General features: G+C 42.5%; 1 protein-coding gene across 2 annotated transcripts; it reads right to left on the bottom strand.

Annotated features, from left to right (window-relative positions):
- Positions 1-115: 115 nt before the first annotated feature.
- On the bottom strand, positions 116-19,149 carry senp3b (SUMO specific peptidase 3b). 2 transcript variants are annotated; one of them, XM_010740764.3, is made up of 12 exons: positions 18,777-19,149; positions 16,876-17,001; positions 15,305-16,051; positions 11,251-11,364; positions 10,983-11,094; positions 8,821-8,968; positions 8,231-8,278; positions 7,317-7,394; positions 6,554-6,691; positions 3,471-3,554; positions 3,294-3,344; positions 116-1,691 (listed from the first exon to the last, which is right to left on the bottom strand). In XM_010740764.3, exons 2-12 carry the CDS (start codon positions 16,961-16,963, stop codon positions 1,581-1,583), a joined length of 1,719 nt encoding a protein of 572 aa, XP_010739066.2. In that variant the 5' UTR covers positions 16,964-17,001; positions 18,777-19,149; the 3' UTR covers positions 116-1,580. The 2 variants fall into 2 exon arrangements, with proteins under 2 accessions (XP_010739066.2, XP_010739065.2); XM_010740763.3 differs by having other exon boundaries at positions 18,788-19,149.
- Between the last annotated feature and the right edge of the window lie 491 nt (positions 19,150-19,640).

Below are 19,640 nucleotides of genomic sequence, written 5' to 3'. Positions count from 1 at the left end.
CCCAATAGTGTTGTTAAATACAGTGCTTGAGTGAATGTAGTTACTTGAGTCAGAATAACATGTAGATCATGTCAGTATAACCAGCTGATGCAATGATAAAATGACCAACGATCTCTTGTTTGCAGTGTATTTTTATTTTTAGCAACCATAATGCGTTGTAGAAGATATATAAAACTGTCAACTCTGTTGCAACTCCTGTTTGAAAAAAAAGAAAGAAAGAAAAAAAAAACCATCAAAAACACACAGCTATCAACAAATTAGTCTTCGTTATAAAAAGAAGAAGGTGGTACTGTAACTCCACTGTGGACATACTGGATCTGTTGTGTAGCATCGTGGTCCATCACCAAAATGGCTCTCGAACTTTCAAAGAAACACTAACTGTCGGGCCTCTTCTGAACTCGCTCCGAAAATAACACAAATTAGTAGTCCTCCTTTTAACACAATTTGTTTAAAGCAATAAGCATATCAACACATTTACTGACAGATAAAACACAGAAAAAGATAAATGTAATGCAAAGATACCCCTTCTTTAGGCCAATATGTAACTCTGGCTTGTTTGGGCACTGATCCACAGACTCAGTCTCCCACATGTTGTTCTATTTGGATGACTGGATAGAGTGATGGGGGGGCAGAGGAAGTTTCTGGCACAGGGGAGGTGAATATGTGGTATGTTCCAAAAGGTGTGTGAAGTCTGAAATGCACTCAAATGGCTCTTCACACACTGGAACGGTGTCTTCTGATGTCAACATGGCAGCCTCAACTATGCACTCTAAGTTCAATCTTGAGCATCGCTTTAGATCCGTCTATACATCATGTAGGAAACCGTGAAACAAATATTATATATTGGAAATGTCACATCGCACTGCAGCGTCAGACGTGCCAACTAGATAGATAGCATCATCAACATAACATTGGCTGGGGGAGTGTGTATGAGAGTTTCACAATTCTGACATTTAGAATGGAACACATTATACTGTATGGACTGGATGGATGGAAGGCATGACAATCCACTGTCACTATTTAACCACAAGCTTACACAGACTGGTTCAAATCATTTTGCTGTACACCCACGACACCTCTGCACTCTCTGCAGTGTTTAGGCATCTTACATGAAAGGATCAGTTAGGTTTGACTAACTGGTGGTCCAAACCTTCATCTGGACTGGATTCTTTAGATTATCTTCATGATCTTCTTCATGCTTCCATTCAGACTGAAAAAACACAAGTGGACTACGATAGGATGGAAGATTAGCACATTCCCAAAACGGAAGCTAGTCTTGGCCTCTGTCAACCACAAAGGAATAACCATGACATGGAAATGAAATCAGCGGGGAATCGAGGGTGGAGAGAAGGAAGCAAAGAGAGACAAAACAAAGTGAAACAATGACATCACCTACAATAGAAGAAGTACTTTCTCTGGATGTTGGCAGAGAAAAATAAAAGTTTTTGAAAAGTTTCTCTTCTTTTCCAGTCAATCATTTGCTCCCCTTGTCCTCGTCTTGTTATATCATTGTCCCTCCATCTTGTTGGGGTAAGGGGTGGGAGCAGGTGGTAATGGCAGGCTGGGGTTAAGGGTGTGGGTCACAGGGTGAGCTTGCAGTGACAGAGTTCTTTGTACATTTGCCTCCTCAGCCGGGGCATATCCTGTTGGCCAAAGATGAATGGCTGCCCTAGTGCCAGACACTTGCAGTACTGCAGGAAGGTGGAGGGGAAACATGAAGGAAACAGATGAACAACACATTCATAATGGTACATTGACATTGGACACAACACAAGTCAGTAGGTGTGTGTTCTATGGTGCTGAGCAATCAGGATCCTAGATGCTCGACTTTCTGCTGGCTGACAAAGTTTCTGCGAGACAGCCTCTATCTACTCACAAGGGTATACTGGCAACTGTAGGTGTGGTAGAACCATGCAGTCATTTAGGAACAGCCTACTCACACTGATCAGCCATAACATTATGAAAGTCCCCCTTTGCCGCCAAAACAGTCCAACCTACTGTGGCATCTGGCACCAAGACATTAGCAGCAGATCTTCAAGTTGCGAGGTGGTGTCCACATTAATCAGACCTGTTCGTCCAGTACACCCCACAGATGTTTGACTGGATTGAGATCTGTGGAATCTGGAGGCCGTTCCTGAACCATGTTTGCTGTGTGGCAGGACGCATTATCTGGCTTAAATAGGCAACTGCCATCAGGGAATACCGTGTGCATGGTCTGCAAAGATGCAGGTAGGTGGTATGTGTCAACATCTCAAGGTTTCCCAGCAGAACATCGACTAAAGCACCACACTGCCTCTGCCAGCTTGCCTTCTTTCTTTCCATAGTGCATCCAGCTAGGCACTGCACACATCCCAGCCATCCATGTGATGTCAAAGAAAACATGACTCATCAAACCAGGCCACCTTCTTTCATTGCTTTGTGGTCCAGTTCTGATGCCCACATTGTTAGTGCTTTCAGTGGACAGGGACCAGCATAGGCACCCTGACTGGTTTGCGTATGCAGCCACATACGCAACAAACTGTGATGCACTATGTGCTGACATCTTTCTACCAGAACCACATTCACGTTTTCACCAGTTTGAGCTACAGTAGCTCGTCTGTTGGATCAGAGCATACGGACCAGCCTTTGCTCCCATAAGTGAGCTTTGGCCACCTATGACCCTGACACCGGTTCACTGATTTCCCTCCTTTGGTGGACTGAGAGGTACTGACCACTGCAGACCAGGAACAGGCCACAGGAGCTGCAGTCGTCTAGTCATCATAGTTTGGTTCTTGTGAAAGTCGCTCACATATTGACACATTTTCCTGCTTCTAACATCAACTTTGAGAACAAAATGTTCAGTTGCTGACTAATACATCCTACCCACTGACAGGAGCCATGATCACAAGGAATTCAGTGCTATTCACTTTAACGGTGAATGTTATTGCTGATCGAGTGTATACATTAGGGTTGGTTGAGTTAGCTAAACTCACCACATGGTGTAGGCTCCCACAGTGGATGATGGGTAGACCATTAGGAAATAAATATTGTAATATATTTGCAGCGATCTGTCTTTTTCTCAGAAAGACGGTCTCACCACTTCCTCGTAGTCTGCGCCATTTGGGATTTCAGAGTTGTTGTCAATGCAATGATGCATTGCATTCTTTGTGGAGGTGTCTATGTGTGTGTGAGTGATGAGGCTTCCTGGGTTGTGATAGCAGATGGCTACATATGAAATGTGCAGGCCTATTGATTTGAATGGATGATTAAAATAAGAAGATCTGACATTTATCTGCCTGTGGGTAAAAACTCACCTGTAGCACAAAAGCCCCACAGTCACTGTCGTTGTTTTGACGCCCCACATTCTGCAAGATACAATCCACGTTCAATAAGCAACACACTGTACAAGTGTTGAAAACAGTAATGTATCTATCCACCTTCCCAGCAGTCATCATGAACTTTAGTTTCAGTAACCTGAAAAAACATCTCACCATTTTGAAAAAGCCTTTCCATCCCGTCAAGAAGTCTTGTCGGCCTTTTTTGATGGCCTCTGCTTGCAGATACTTAAAAATGTGCTGAAAAAAGACAAAGATACATTATTTAAAATGTAAATGGACTGTACTTATATATCTCCTTTCTAGTCTTCTGACCACTCAAAGAGCTTTTACAGTACATATCTCATTCACCCCATTCACACACTGATGGCATTGGCTGCCATGCAAGGTGCAAACTGCTCATCAGTTTTCATGCACATTCACACACAGATGATGAGGCCTTCTGGAGCAATTTAGGGTTCAGTATCTTGATATTTTATATTCTTTACGGTCTGGAGAAAAAGAAAAAAAAGCTGGGCTATCCATTGCTCCCAGCATGCTGAGTTCCTTGTGGTTCTTTTACTCTCCAAAAGTAGACCGGGAGCCAGAGCTTTTAGCTATCAAGCATCAGTCCCTCTGTCTGTCTGTCTCCCTCTCCCCCTCCCTCACCATCTGTAAACATACATGCCTCATTAATGCATGTTACTAACTAAACTTCTTCCCCAGAGTTTCTGTGCTCTCTCATCCAGCAGGTTCTCATGAATCGTTGCTGCTGCTGTGGTCCTGCATGATGTCCACTACATATATTATTGCTGTTATATCTCCATTACAGTTTATACAGTTTACAGATCACCATGGAGGAACACTATGATGGTAAAGGCATTGAAAACAGAATGCAGGAAAGCAGAGCGTAAATGGAGAAAAACTAAACTCCAAATTCACCACGACCTCTACAAACAAAGTCTCAGTAATTTCAACCATGAGTTAATCAAGGCTAGACAGCAACACTTCTCTAAAATTATTAATAAAAACATCAACAACACTCGCACTCTGTTTGCTATAGTTGATAAGCTTACAAACCCCCCAAAAGAGATAGTTTCAGAACTCTCTTCAAAAGAAAAATGCAATGAATTTGCTCACTTTTTCGATGAAAAAATAAAATCTTTAAGGTTAAATATCAACACAAATCTACAAAATGATAAAGTGACGCAATCCCTAAAACCGCCTAGGAATGAATCAACTGTGATGTCAGAATTTAATACAGTTGATCAAAAAAACATAGAAGAAACAGTTCAGCATCTTAAATCATCGACATGCTGTCTTGACACAATGCCATCTGACTTTTTTAAAGCTATTGTAAAATCTGTCCAAACAGATCTGCAGCAAATAATAAATTGCTCACTTCAATCAGGCACGTTTCCTAAACCCCTAAAAGTAGCTGCCATCAAGCCACTCTTAAAAAAGCGAACGCTGGATACTTTCAAGTTAACCAACTACAGACCTGTCTCAAATCTTCCTTTTATAGCCAAGATTGTTGAGAAAGTGGTTTTTAATCAACTCAGTAATTACTTGAACTCCAGTGGACTTTTTGACAAATTTCAATCAGGTTTTCGAGCTCACCACAGTACAGAAACAGCTCTTATTAGAGTGTTAAATGACATAAGGTTGAACACTGACTCAGGCAAAGTATCAGTTCTGGTCCTGCTGGATCTCAGTGCTGCGTTTGACACTGTGGATCACAGCATACTGCTGAACAGATTGGAAACATGGGCAGGACTCCGTGGAACAGTCCTAGAATGGTTCAGGTCCTACTTGGAGGAACGGAGTTATTTTGTGACCATTGGAAGTAATCAATCAGATCGAGTGGCTATGACATGTGGGGTTCCTCAGGGGTCAGTTCTTGGACCCCTTTTGTTCAGCCTATATATGCTGCCTTTGGGTCAAATTCTGCAGAATTCTAATGTCAACTATCATAGTTATGCAGATGACACACAGATATATCTTGCGCTGTCCCCAGATGACTGCAGTCCTATAGAGTCATTGTGTAACTGTCTAGAGCAAGTCAAAAATTGGATGAACCAAAATTTTCTTCAGTTAAATCAAGAAAAAACTGAGGTAATTGTTTTTGGCAATAAAGAGAAGAGGGTTGCTGTCAGTAAACACCTTGAGTTACTGTCTCTAGAAACTAAAGACCAAGTCCGAAACCTTGGCGTGTTGATAGACTCAGATCTGACCTTCAACAGTCACATAAAATCAGTCACCAAAACAGCCTTCTACCAACTTAAGAACATATCCAGAGTTAAGGGCTTTATGTCCCAAACAGATCAGGAGAAGCTGATCCATGCTTTCATCTCCAGTAGACTTGACTACTGTAATGGTCTTTTGACTGGACTCCCCCAAAAAAGTATCAAACAGCTGCAGCTCATTCAGAACGCAGCAGCTCGAGTTTTGACCAGAACAAAGAGATCAGAACACATCACCCCAGTTCTTAAGTCTTTACACTGGCTCCCAGTTAGCCACAGAATAGATTTTAAAGTTCTGCTACTAGTTTACAAATCACTGAATGGTTTAGGCCCACAATACATAAACGAAATGTTAGTAGAATATAGACCCAGTAGGGCTCTGAGATCTACTGACTCAGGTCAGATAGTGGAGCACAGAGTTCAAACCAGACACGGTGAAGCAGCATTTAGCAGTTATGCTGCTCACAACTGGAACAAACTACCAGCAGGACTGAAATCAGCCCCAACTCTTAGCACTTTTAAATCCAGGTTAAAAACTTTTCTATTTTCACGTGCTTATGGCTGAGCTCTTTTAAAGAACTTTTAAAGAATTTTTAATCATAATCCAGTGATTCGTTTATTGTTTTAAATTGTTTTCAAATTTGCTATTTTAATGATTTTAAATGACATTCTGATGTTTTTAATTAAATTTTCTTCTCTTTTTCTTTTTTTATTTCTATTGCTATTGCTTGTCTTAATGTCAAATGTTTTTCCTTGCCTCTGTAAAGCACTATGAATTGCCTTGTGTACGAATTGTGCTATACAAATAAACTTGCCTTGCCTTGCCTTTATAGTAAGTTAATGATTTGCTGTCAGAAGCGACTCCACCTTCTCTGGCCCTTCAGCCTGCTGCCCGGGTACAAAGTTTACCTGCGGCTCACCTGTTGACACAGTCTGTTCACTGAGGGTCTCTGATGGTTTTAAGATTTGTTTCAGATAGTTTACTAGTTTAAGCTTGGTGTGGCTGTCCAGTCCTACCTTTGGGCAGCGTCTGTTGAGGGTCCGCTGGGAGTCAAAGTAAGTGATGGCTCTACGAGGAATGTCAACACAGACCAGCGACCAGTGGACCTCCAGATGGATGGGGATCAATAGCAGATCCTTCTGAAAGATGTCGACCTGACAGGAGGAGAGTACAGCGAAGAGAGAGGATGTAAAGAAAATGCAGCACACAGGTATGCTTGATGAATCATTTCCAGGCTGCCTCCTCCCCTTCAAAGAACAGAGTGAGTACTGCTCCACTGAGCGTTTATCGTATGAAACCATGTGGTACAGATGTCAGATGTTATGTGTGTGCCGCACAAAGTAAAACAAATGGAGGAGCAGCACAGCTTCTTCAGGACAAACGTTCAAATTAGTGCTTGTCGAGAGCCAAGCAGAGTTCAGGTGAATACAGTCACAATATCAGTGAACCCCAAACATAGCTACACCTCAGCCCTATAAATGTAGCGTTTACGGGTCTTAACCGCAATCTGGGCTGAAGCAGATGGACGAGTTTCCCATGTCCCTGGTTAGTCTGACTGGTGGGGGATTAAGACAGCTCAGTTAAAAGCTCCATTCCACTTTTACTTCACTTGTGTGACAATTAAACTGAACTGAATCGAGATAACAGACAATCATCTGCTTCTGCAGCCCCACACTGATTTAAAGTGATCAGATGACCACACACACACATTTAAAGAAAAAGCTGAAGTTGAATATTCTGAAAACGATTCAGAGCGGAAAGGTTCTGACACAGACTTACATTTTTCGTCCACCGCTTGACTCCTTCATAGCCTTTTGTCCTTAGTTTATCATAAAAGAAGCTGTTGAAAAAGTGAACCTGCAAAAGAGAACAAAGACAAGTCAACATGTGGGTACATGACAGGACATGATTGCCACCACAAGTGTGACATGTGACAAAATAGGTCATCGTGGACTTGTGGGATATGTGATAAACCTGTCCACGTGTCATGGAGAGCATTCTGAAATCAAACAGTGGAACACTGATGTGGCATGCGGGCTAGTTTCTTGGGGTGTGTGGTCCACCTGAGATCCAGTTTGAGAGTGTTTGATGGTTTTTATGGTTGCTGAAATGTTCTGGACTGGCTGACCTTCATGTGTTAAAGTAACATTTGTCTTTTCTCGCTAGAATATGGATTACTACAGCAGCTGAACAGAGTTATTCACTGAAGACATTCTGCAATCCTGCTTGATTTTAAAACAAATGCTGTCTACTCTGAATCTACAATGTGTAGTGTAAGAACTAAAACATTATACTTTGTATGCGCTTGCCAGGTTTCAGACTAGATTAGTTAGAATTTATAATCTGGAGTTCTTGAAAACATTTGAAACTGAAGCTTTCCTGGGGTTTTGTTTGTAACTCCAGCTGTGCTGAGTGTCGTTCTATGAGTGGGCCCCCGTTCTGTTTCTATCATGCTCAGACACAACGGTGCACATGCTAAATGTCAAGATCATCCTTAACCAGCAGACAACTTTCACTCAAACATTAAGAAGTGATCCCTTGTTACAACATGACATCTAGTTTCACATTGTGACGATGAGACCAATTTTACGGAAACTCTTAGAAATAAAATCTACTTTAAGCTATCGTATCAAACTTCATGTTCACAGTGTTCCCCTTGTAGCTTTAATCTGGACCTCCACTGGGCTCCTTACCTTTTCTGGCACAGAGTCCATGACCAGGTCACCATACATGTTCATAACCTGAAGAAAACAAGAAAAAGGAAGATGCCATATGTAAACACACATGTTGAAACTTTGACATTTAGTGTATTTCTTAGTTCAAAAAAACATTCACAAAGAAGTACGATCGTTTTATTGACGAGGAGAGGAACATTTGCTGCGCCCAGTGTGTTAGAATAATAACAGTGTAGAGCAGCTACTTTAGGCTGCAGCCTGTCTCACAACAACTTCATTTTCTCCATTAAGAGCATTCCATTCGTATTTATATATCATACTGATACATCTTAATTGTGTTCACGTTACTTTTACTTGCATCTCTCCTCATCATGAGCCGTGTTATAGTGAATATTAAAACTGTAAACTGGTCTTAGTGTTGAAGTTGTTTCATGAAATTAGCAGTAGGTGGTGCCAAATCTCCAATTGGACAACCAGACGAAGCCCAAAAGCACAGTCGCTGTTAAATGCCTCTCTGTGTATATGGGTATGTCCATGTATGTAAAAACTGTTTGTGAATATATTAATGAGGTTGTGTAGGAAAAAAAAGAAGCTCTGTCTTACTGTACCTGGTCGTTGAGCCAGTTCTGTCCGTACAGAGTGCCGAGGTCGTCCATGGTCAGGACGTGGCGTTTGTAGTTGACCCTGAATGTTTTAGCCAGGGCGGATCCTGACGAGCGCTGGAAGGATTGTATTAGGTGCTGCACCACTGCTTTCCTGATCAACAACAAAGCAGACAAATGGACACATTAAATCCACACACATTCATTTACACACACAGTGTCATTTCCATCTCTGCAGATCCACTAATGAATGTCAGAAAATATGAAACACAGTGCTTAACACATTTATTAGACCACCACCCAACGGAAAGTTTATGCCACAGCTGATTTCCAAATACTGAGAAAAAATAGTAAAGCACAATATTATTTCTCGATTTAGATGTTTCATTTCATGTTTTACAAACAAACACAACACAGTGATCATCCACCACCACAAGTAAATCTGTGGGAAACTCTGAATGTAGAATTCTATGAACCTCCAACCTGACAGTGCCATTGACAAGGTGTTCGCTCATATGCTCGCAGTCTGGTTCATGGCAACTTTGTCAAAATTACATTTCCACATCATGTTAACTAAAATCAGAACAAGCAGAGCATGGCAAACATTTCTCTGTAAAAATCACACTGTATATACTGTCATGGACGAAAGTATTGGCACCACTGGAAGTTTCCCAGAAAATGCACCATTTCTCCCAGAAAAGTGTTGCAATTACAAATGTTTTGGTATACACATGTTTATTTCCTTTAAGTGCATTGAAACAACATAAAAAAGTCACTCAAAAATTGGGTCAGACAAAATTGTTGGCACCCTCAACCTAATATTTGGTTGCTCACCCTTTGGAGAAAATAACTGAAACCAATCACTTCCTATAACCATCAACAAGCTTCCTACACTTCTCAACTGGAATTTTGGATCACTCTTCTTTTGCAAACTGCTCCAGGTCTCTCAGATTTGAAGGGTGCCTTCTCGCAACAGCAATTTTCAGATCTCTCCATAGGTGTTCTATGGGATTTAGATCTGGACTCATTGCTGGCCACTTCAGAATTCTCCATTGCTTTGACTCCAACATTTCTGGGAGCTTTTTGAGGTATGTTGAGGGTCACTGTCCTGCTGGAACACCCATGAACTCTGTCACAGACCCAGCTTTCTGACACTAGGCCCTACATTACAGGCCAAAATCTTTTGATAGTCTCCAGATTTCATGATTCCTTGCACACAGTCAATGCACCCAGTGCCAGAGACAGCAAAACAACCCCAAAACATCTTTGAGCCTCCACCATGTTTGACTGTAGGCACTGTGTTCTTTTCTTTGTAGGCCTCCTTCCGTTTTCTGTGAACAGTAGAATGACATGCTTTGCTAAAAAGCTCTACCTTAGTCTCATCTGTCTACAAAACGTTCTCCCAGAAGGACTGAGGCTTACTCAGGTACATTTTTGCAAACTGCAGTTAGGCTTTTCTATGTCTCTGTGTCATTCAGAGGACGACGTATGGTTGGAGCTGACACCGTTGTACCCTGAGTCTGCACGACAGCCTGAATGTATGTGGAAGTTGACTGATGTTGTGTATCCACCATTCAAACTATCCTTCGTTCATTGCTTCTCTGTGCTTGGTGTGGGACACACAGGCACACAACACAAAGGTTGAGTCAACTTGTATACTCTAACTGGCTTCAGGTTGTATTTCTATATTGCCAGCACCTGTTAGTTACCACAAGTGAGTTTAAACAAACATCACATGCTTGAAATGAAATTATTTACCCACAGTTTTAATATGGTGCTAATGATTTTGTCCAGTCCATTTTTGGAGTTTTGTGTAAAATGATGTAAAATTTGACTTTTTTCTTCTGCTTTTTGTGTTGTTCCAATGCACTTCAAGGAAATAAACGTGTATACCAAAACATTTGTAATTGCAACACTTTTCTGGGAGAAATGGTGCATTTTGTTGAATCAAACTCTGACATCAACACCTACACCTTCATACTGGAAGCTGCTGGAACTGTGGAAACAAGCTGAATGTAATTTCAAAAAGAAACGTTTATGTAATGGTTAAACAACATTGCATTGTTTTCCAAAGAGAACAAGGCTTGATGGTTTCAAACTGCTTTTCTCTCATTCATGTCATTTCAGGAAAATAACAGATGAATCAATGAGAGCATGAGAACACTGACCTGTGTGGCTGTGAGAAGCTCTCACTGAAGATGTCCTGAAGCTTCTCCACGATGTCATCCACATGGATGGGGATCAAACTGCCGTACTGCTGTAGAGACTCTTCAAGAATACCTTGAGACAGACGAAGATATGAGACATTCAAATGAAACAATCGTCTTCACAACAAGCTGGACAAGCATACTGTGTCCATGCACACTGTGTCCATGTCCATATTTCTAAGTCATGAGCAATGGTCTGTTAGACACAAACACAGCCTCCAATTCTTACCTGTCACACAGCTCATATGTTCCTCAGTGAGGGCCAGCTCTGCTGGTTTGACCTCCACTTCCCGTCGCCCTCTGTCCTCTTGCTTGTCTAGAGAGCAGCCATTTATCTGATTGTCTGCCAGAGAAAAGGAAATACAGAAACACGCACAGACTGAGTCAATGTTTTCACTTCATTCCATGAAGTAAATGTTGTGCAGTGGTCTGACTTTAACTTAAACGACTGCGTCACGCTGATGAGAAATATGAAATGATTGAGTGTTCAAGTGTTATACAGGACATAGTTGAAAGGACCAGCAGCTGTCTCCACTCAGTATAGTGCAGAGGTTTTTATCAAACATAAAGGAACCGGCATCAGGGCACAATTTTAGACCGAAAACTGAAATGTGATTGAGCCAGACGTGATGGACACGACGACGTCTGTTAATTGAGACTGTTGACAGGAGAGTGCAAGTGTACGCAGTCTGTAAAAGCTGGATTTCAGATGCTTGAAAAAATACCAATTAAAAACATCTCTGAATGTGTTTAAACATCACGTCTTTGCCTTTGAGCAGCCATTTCCTATCTCTTTCTCAGCTGATAGATTTGACATATGCAGCTAGGCTGCACTTTTTTGACTAGCACTAATTACAATATGCATCATGTCCTGCCTCCTGCACCCCTCACCTAAACCAAATGGAATATTTACGGTATATCTGCCTGACACAAAGTAATGAAAATAAAAGTCCTAGTTTCCATAACTCCCGGTGACAGTCTGGAACTTGGTACATGAAATAAACCCACAAGAACACAGCAGGTAGAGTACAGTGGTCCCTCGTTTATCACGGGGGATACGTTCTAAAAATAAGCCGCAATAGACAAAATCCGCAAAGTAATCAGCTTTATTTTTTACAATTATTATACATGTCTTAAGGCCGTAAAACCCCTAACCACACACTTTTATACACTTTTCTCAGACAGGCATTAACATTTTCTCACATTTCTCTCTTATTTAAACACTCTCAAAGTTCAAACTTTCGCTATTTATTTTGATTTAACAAAAATAAGTACAATACTGTATTAGTAAATGAAACCAAAGATCAAAACCTGTTTTCAAGCCCAAACATTTTTAAACAAATTTAATTTTGATGATCAATCTACATAAGAAATTATTACCAGTAACTCACGCGTATTTCACAGTTTCTCTGATGGTGCAAAAAATTGCAAACATACAGCACTTCAAAGTCACACTGCTAGCGATTGAACATTTATGTAAATCTGGCTAGCCGAGCGCATTTTGTACAGTACTCTCTTAGCTAATCAGGACGCCGAACACAATGCACGTTCATACTGTACAGTACGCTGTAAAAAAAGCATGCAAAATTACACTAAAAAATCTGCGAAACAGCGAGACTGCGAAAGGTAAACCGCGTTATAGTGAGGGACAACTGTACCATAGTTTAGTCCACGGACTCCACTCCTCAATTTCAGTGACATTTCAGGCTGTGTCTCCGGTCTGATCGTCAGACTGGCCACCACAGCATCACGCTGGTTGCTACACATTTCCTTATTCATTTGAATAGGGGTAAACATTGTCTACACTAAATCTCATGATTTGGTCTGAATCAGCCCAAAAAACACCATCAATAGGCTGAACCATCATCAACATCATCAACTCAGGTCCAAGACAGACCAAACTGTCTGGGCTGAAGACAGAACATGAAGACTGTGCAGACTAGTTTTACATACATATACATATACAAGATATATACAAGATACATTTATTTGTCATTTTACAATTTATTTATTTTATATATTTTTTATATATTATATAAAAATATAATGTATTATTCATCCTAAACCAAGCCACGTCTGCACAGTTAAATGTGAAATAATAAATAGAATAACAGTTATGTTATTCTATATTTATGTTAGAAACTCTCTTTAAAAGGTTCTCATGACTCATGAACCCTCTGCCGTCTTCAGTCATTATGATACTTTTCAAAATGCAGCTTTATTAAATGATATAATGTGATACAGATCAGTATTGAATAATGTGGAAGTTCAGCAGTGTCTAACTAGTTTGTGAATAGATTTCTGGATTTCTGGGTTAATAAACAGCAAATTTTTGTCCCTTCAACATAACCATCATGTCACTCATGCTACGTTAGCATTGTAGCTAATCTCGTATAGTCAGAAATGTAGCAGAAGTAAGAAGCTTTGTTTTGGTCCCGTTGAAGTTATTGCATACCACGGTTATTATAACCTCAACACTGCATTTGTTTCAAATTAAAAGCCCTCCAGCAGAAACCCTTCATTTCTTAACAAGGCTGTTATTTTGAAACATTTGGAACAAAAACTTCTGCAAAGTCTAGATCTAGAGCAGGTCTAGAGCATACTCTAATATTGTTTGCAGAGACAATTCCATGTACTTACTATAAGATTGAATTATGTTTTTCTATTTATTTTAGCCTGGGTTATGTGTTTATCTTCTTCGTATCTGTCTCATATTAAGTTTCAGTTTACGCTCAAAACCCAGGTTGACAACCACTGTCATGTGGCCGCTTAGCGTGACTACTGTTGTTCGGCACAGTGAAGCCAGATACTGAAATAAATGTAGTACAGGCCTGTGGTGATGCTACACCAATAACCTGTGTCACACAGTCGTGTTGTGTAGTATATTTGTAGTGTATGCATCGTGTACGTGTAGTGTACGTGTCGTGTACATGTTGTGTAATGTATGCGTTGTGTAGTGTATGTGTTGCATACGTGTCGTGTACTGTACATGTCATGTGGTGTATGTGCTGTGTAAGTGTTGTGCTTGTGTCGTGTAGTGTACGTGTAGTGTACGTGTCGCGTACGTGTAGTGTAGTGTACATGTCGCGTACGTGTAGTGTAGTGTACATGTCGCGTACGTGTAGTGTACATGACGCGTACGTGTAGTGTACGTGACGCGTACGTGACGCGTACGTGTAGTGTACGTGACGCGTACGTGTAGTGTACGTGACGCGTACGTGTAGTGTACGTGACGCGTACGTGTAGTGTAGTGTACGTGTCGCGTACGTGTAGTGTACATGTCGCATACATGTAGTGTACGTCGCGTACGTGTAGTGTAGTGTACATGTCGTGTACATGTCGCATACGTGTAGTGTAGTGTAGTGTACATGTCGTGTACGTGTAGTGTAGTGTACATGTCGTGTACATGTCGCATACGTGTAGTGTAGTGTACATGTCGTGTACGTGTAGTGTACATGTCGCATACGTGTAGTGTACGTCGCGTACGTGTAGTGTAGTGTACATGTCGTGTACATGTCGTGTACGTGTAGTGTACATGTCGCATACGTGTAGTGTAGTGTACATGTCGCGTACGTGTAGTGTACATGTCGTGTACGTGTAGTGTACGTGTCGTGTACGTGTAGTGTACATGTCGTGTACGTGTAGTGTACGTGTACATGTACATGTCGCGTACATGTCACGTATGTGTAGTGTAAGTGTAGTGTACATGTCGCATACGTGTAGTGTATGTGTCGTGTACATGTCGCATTGTGTACATGTCATGTACGTGTATAAGGAGCATTTTATGCAAGCACACTATACTATAAACACGTGTAAATTCCATTCACTTTCAATGGACAGATGCTAGTGACGTAGGCTTCTTGGACTTCTGGGAAGCTCACCCGTTTTACTTTTCTCCACCTTCTTTACTCTCTTGGTAATACAATGACTGCTTGAATTGTGAAGCGAAGCAGTTGTTAAACTCAAAATTCGTCATCATAAAGTAAATAATTATTTGTACATTGAGATGAGCATGCGCACAGGCGTCCGCTGCATTCGGACGTGTCATGACACTTATCACCCTTTACCCTTCATTATTTGGTGTACTTGCGATATTTATATATATTTTTCAGTCTTTATGCAGGTGTAGGCAAAGCGGTTAGGGCGTTTTAGTATAGTGTGCTGCCATAAAATGCCCCTCATATACGTGTACGTGTAGTGTACGTGTAGTGTACGTGCAGTGTATGTGTAGTGTATGTATCGTGTATGCGTACGTATCGTGTACGTGTCGTGTACGTCAGTACCTCTCTCTGACTCTGTGAGCCTCTCATCGTTGCTGTCATCCTCTCCATCGGTGTACGATGAATGCTGATATCTTTTTATCCTCCTCTGCTTGCCGTACAGACTGTACCTTTGCCCTCTCCGGTTCCACCGGTGCCCTTGGGAGCATACCCACTGGGCCCGCTGGCGCCAGCTCTTCCAGTGCTGGGTGAGCCGAAATCCAAGGCCTCCAGGGGATCGCAAACGCTGCCAGCGCCTGAGCCTCCTCAGAGCCCGGTACCTGCTGAGGTGGGACTTGAACAAGTCCCCTGCTTCGGCCTGGGAGACCGTATCCTCTACAGAGACGTCACCGCCTTCTTCTGCCTTCTGTTGTGGTCCATAATGTTGGTGCTGTTGTGAATGAGGGAACTGGGTGAACTGGGAGGGCAAGCGTGGGATGTCCCACTCCACCTCGTCCTGATCTCCTTCCCCATCCAACTCCTCCTCCTCCTCCTCTTCTTCTTCCTCCTCTTCTTCTTCGTCTTCTTCTTCCTCCTCATTGTTATCCCAACCCTTTCCCTCAAACTCACCCTCGTCCTCACCGTCCAGATTGTTTTCTTCTTCTTCGTCGCCTATTGCCTCAATCCTACCCATCCCATCCTCCTCCTCCTCCTCCTCTTCCTCTACATATTCTCCTGTCCACACCTTCTCCTTCTGCCCCAGCCTGAGGTGCATGGGGCTGGGTACACTGTGTCCTGACACTGGGATCAGGTGGTCTCCAGGAATCCCACCTAAGCACAAATGAGTACTAATTAACTGGGTTCATTTGACTAAAGACTACCTACGTTCATATAACTGAACACACATACTATGTTTAGTTATGATGACATTACAGAGCACAGGCTTCAAAGATAATATGCAAATGTCACTGCACTAAATGTTATGGGAATTAACTGTAAACCGGGGGTAATCTAAACAAAGTGTATCATATCCAAACATAAATCTAAACATTTAGTTTTGTCATAAGCAGACATGCAAAATAAAACAATTAAAAAACATTTCAACAGATTTATTTGTAAGTAGAACTTTATCAAGTTTGAATTATTTTATTGAACAATATCATGTAGTCCACAAGCTCAAATGTGTGTCTTCAATAGTCTCTGTGTGCTCTGGGCTCTAAAGCGTGGTCCAGGTACAGAAATCACCTGTGCAGGTAGGGGGCGTGGCCTCAATAGCCCCACAGTAAGCAGTGTGCTATGTGCATGTGACTGAGGAACAGCAGATATTCAAGTGGACCTGCATGAAATCTGGTTTCAGATGATATTTCCCACAACTATATTTAAATTCACTGTTCAGGACCAACCTTCAATTTTGTAAATTCCCTGTTTATTCCATAAATTCCCATGGAAAGTTTCCAACTTTGAAAATTCCCAGAATTTTGCAACCCTCCCGCAGTGTGAGCATCACTTTAAACAATGAACTTTATTTTGGCATATTTGCTAATGATGAAAACATGCTCAGTATTTTCTCTTGGTCTCTAACCAGTCAATGAGAAGTTCATTGCACGATATGGACTTTAGATTTAAACATGCTGATTGTCAAGTAGAATGCCCACCTCCTCCTGTGTCATCCTGCCCCACAGCAGTCAGACCTAGGTCTCCCTGCCAGCGGTTCTGGGCCAGGCTACCGCCACTGTCTCGCATTATCCACGGACAACCCACGACCTGCGCCAGCTCGTCACCTGGAAACAGCAAACACACATGCATTTTAAAAAGCTCTTCATTGTCAGGCACCATCATGTCTTCAAGAGCTCATAGCACCCCGTTACCCCACTAGAACACAGAAGCCCCAAAATGCAGGGCGCAAGCTCCTCTTCTGTGGAACCTGCTCCTGGTTCTGGAGGCAGACACGGGCGACACTTTTAAGAGTAGACTTAAGACTTTGCTCTTCTTTTTTTTAAAGATATTTTTTGGCCTTTTTCCAAGCTTTTTAAGAACATTTTTTAAAGAGACAGCTGAAGAGTGACAGGAATGTAGGGAGAGAGCGATGGGGAACGACATGCAGCAAAGGGCCACAGGTTGGATTCAAACCCTGGGCCGCCGTCATACATGGGCGGATACTCTACCAACTGAGCTGAGCTAATCGACAGCCCAAGACTTTCCTTTTTGATAGAGCTTATAGTTAGGGCTGGCTCAGGTCATCCCTTAGTTATGCTGTTATAGGACTAGACTGCTGGAGGACTTCTCATGATGCACTGAGCTCTTCTCTTCCCCTTTCTCTCTCCATCTGTACACACCCATGTCTCATTAATGCACGTTAAAAACGAGTTTTTCTGCTTTCTCCTCTGGCAGGTTCTCATGGATCGTGGCTGCTGTGGTCGAGCCTGAGGACCCGTCATGAGGTAACTTCTGTTCTGATTTGGCACTGTAGAAAGAAAACTGAACAGTTTACAGTGGGGATGTAACCAGAGTCAGAGTACGGGGAGTTTTGTTACGTTTGGGAATCTGCCTGAGGTGTCACACGGTACCCGTTTGCTGACACAGCGAGCTCAGCCAGGACCTCATCCCAGCGAGCTGCTTGACTTTTTTTATTTTTTTTTATTTTTAGTTGAGCCATATTTCTCTTTTATGACCATGTGCCTATATACCATTAAACATCAACACGGCCCTAGGTCAGGTGATGTTACATAAAGCTGGGTTCAATGTAAGCTCTAATATTTGATCTTCATCTTCAGATCTATTATGTCACGTAAAATGTGTGCGTGTCAGGGACGAGCAGAGCAGCTCAGTGTGTATGACTCTAAAGACAGAACACACACTAAGATGAGGGGGACGTGTGTCAATAGTTCAGTTGGTACTACACACACCAGAAGTCTGTGTTCTGATTCCATAATGACGTCACAGAGCAGGCACTAACAGTGACCTATGACCTTAAACTCAACACTGCTACACGCTCATTCACAGACAGGGCTGTCTGATGGGAAGTGAAGTCTTACCGTCCGGTCTCCATCCACACAGGCTCACACCGGGGCGCCGTCACCATGTGCACCCGGTCACACAGTGGATGTAGCCTGCTAGCTACACTGACTGCAAACGAGGCTAACGCATTGTTAACGAAGCAGGTGTGTGTGCAGTGATGAGAGTGAACGGTGTGATGCGGCCTGTGCAGGACACACACACACACACACACTTATGATGAGAACAATTCTTTCCGGTGCAAGAAACGCTCCTTTAGCGGCGCTAGCTTGTGAGCGCTAGCAGCATCTCCGTCACCGTTTCATCCAAAATAACTCAACTCGGATTGAAAATCCGCTTTCTGACGTCATTAACGGCGCTCGGGGACGCTGCACCGCCGTTAGAAACACCGTGAAACGAGCGGAGTCATTCAGTAAGCCGCTGTTTGTGCGTGCTAACGTGTTAGCTCGTTGGCCGTTAGCTAGCCTAGCCGATAGCATGTTAGCAGCGACTACAACACGAACGCCCGGCTCACCGTGCTCCGCGCGCACCGTTAACTCACCGTTAACTTACCGTGAACCTGCAGATTTATGCGAATGTCAGTCCCGCTCTTTCCGTGTGAACGCTGGCTGGGTTTGATCCCGTCCGGCTGCCGAACCAAAACAAAGCTAGCCGCTGTGAAAGCTCATTGAATGAAGTGATCAGGTGAGGAGCGGCCAGGTGTCACCTCCCCGCCAACGCTGCTTCCTGACGTCTTCCGGTTCACAGGAAAACACTAACGCTTAAACACAAACAGGATTCCGACCGACAGCAGAATCCGGATCGGTCGGACTCGGGAGTGCACACGGAGGGGGACGCGCTGAGCCGGATCACCGCAGGTCTGCGCTCTCAGCTACACGTCCGTCGCGCGGCTATTGCGTCATACGGAGAGAGTTTTGGATAGCTTCTCGTTTTTTGAGCAAACAACAATAATCCGATTTATTGTGGATTTGTGAGATTACTCAGATTTAGCGTGACTGTTTGTTTGCTCCTTCATGTCTGACACACTTTAAAAGTCCTGCTGTGCTCCCTGGACTTGCTTTCTTGTTGACAACTTTAAGATGTTCTGGAGGTGTTATGTTGCCTTTAGGCCAGAGTGAAGGTAGATTCCAGTCCCAATGCTGAAATAAAAGAATCTGCTGATATTTGATTTGAGCACACAGTCATTCCATCTGAAATCATTCAAACTCTGACAGTAATCTGACACTGACTGTTGTCTCTGATGTGTCAGGACTTATTAAGCCTTGTCCTACGTTCCCTTCAAACACAGTCTCTGCAGATGTAACCGTCTTCATTACAGATGTCTTTATCAAATCAGATTTTATTTGTATAGCCCAAAGTCACAAAGTACATTTGCCTCTGAGGGCTTTACAATCTGTACAGGGAG

This window comes from Larimichthys crocea, chromosome XI (assembly GCF_000972845.2).
Source record: "Larimichthys crocea isolate SSNF chromosome XI, L_crocea_2.0, whole genome shotgun sequence".
Taxonomy (NCBI): Eukaryota; Metazoa; Chordata; class Actinopteri; family Sciaenidae; genus Larimichthys; species Larimichthys crocea.
The sequence above is the reverse complement of the archived record's forward strand: the minus strand, read 5'-3'. Positions and strand labels throughout refer to the sequence as shown.

What these genes read in the sequence shown, in the direction of transcription:
- senp3b (XM_010740764.3), bottom strand. Translation starts at nt 16,963, where the DNA reads ATGCGAGACAGTGGCGGTAGCCTGGCCCAGAACCGCTGGCAGGGAGAC. An exon ending in AGCTTCTCACAGCCACACAG is followed by an intron (nt 8,969 to 10,982) that starts GTCAGTGTTCTC and finishes GTTGTTGATCAG; the next exon opens with GAAAGCAGTGGTGCAGCACC. An exon ending in TCAACAGACGCTGCCCAAAG is followed by an intron (nt 3,555 to 6,553) that starts GTAGGACTGGAC and finishes GTCTTTTTTCAG; the next exon opens with CACATTTTTAAGTATCTGCA.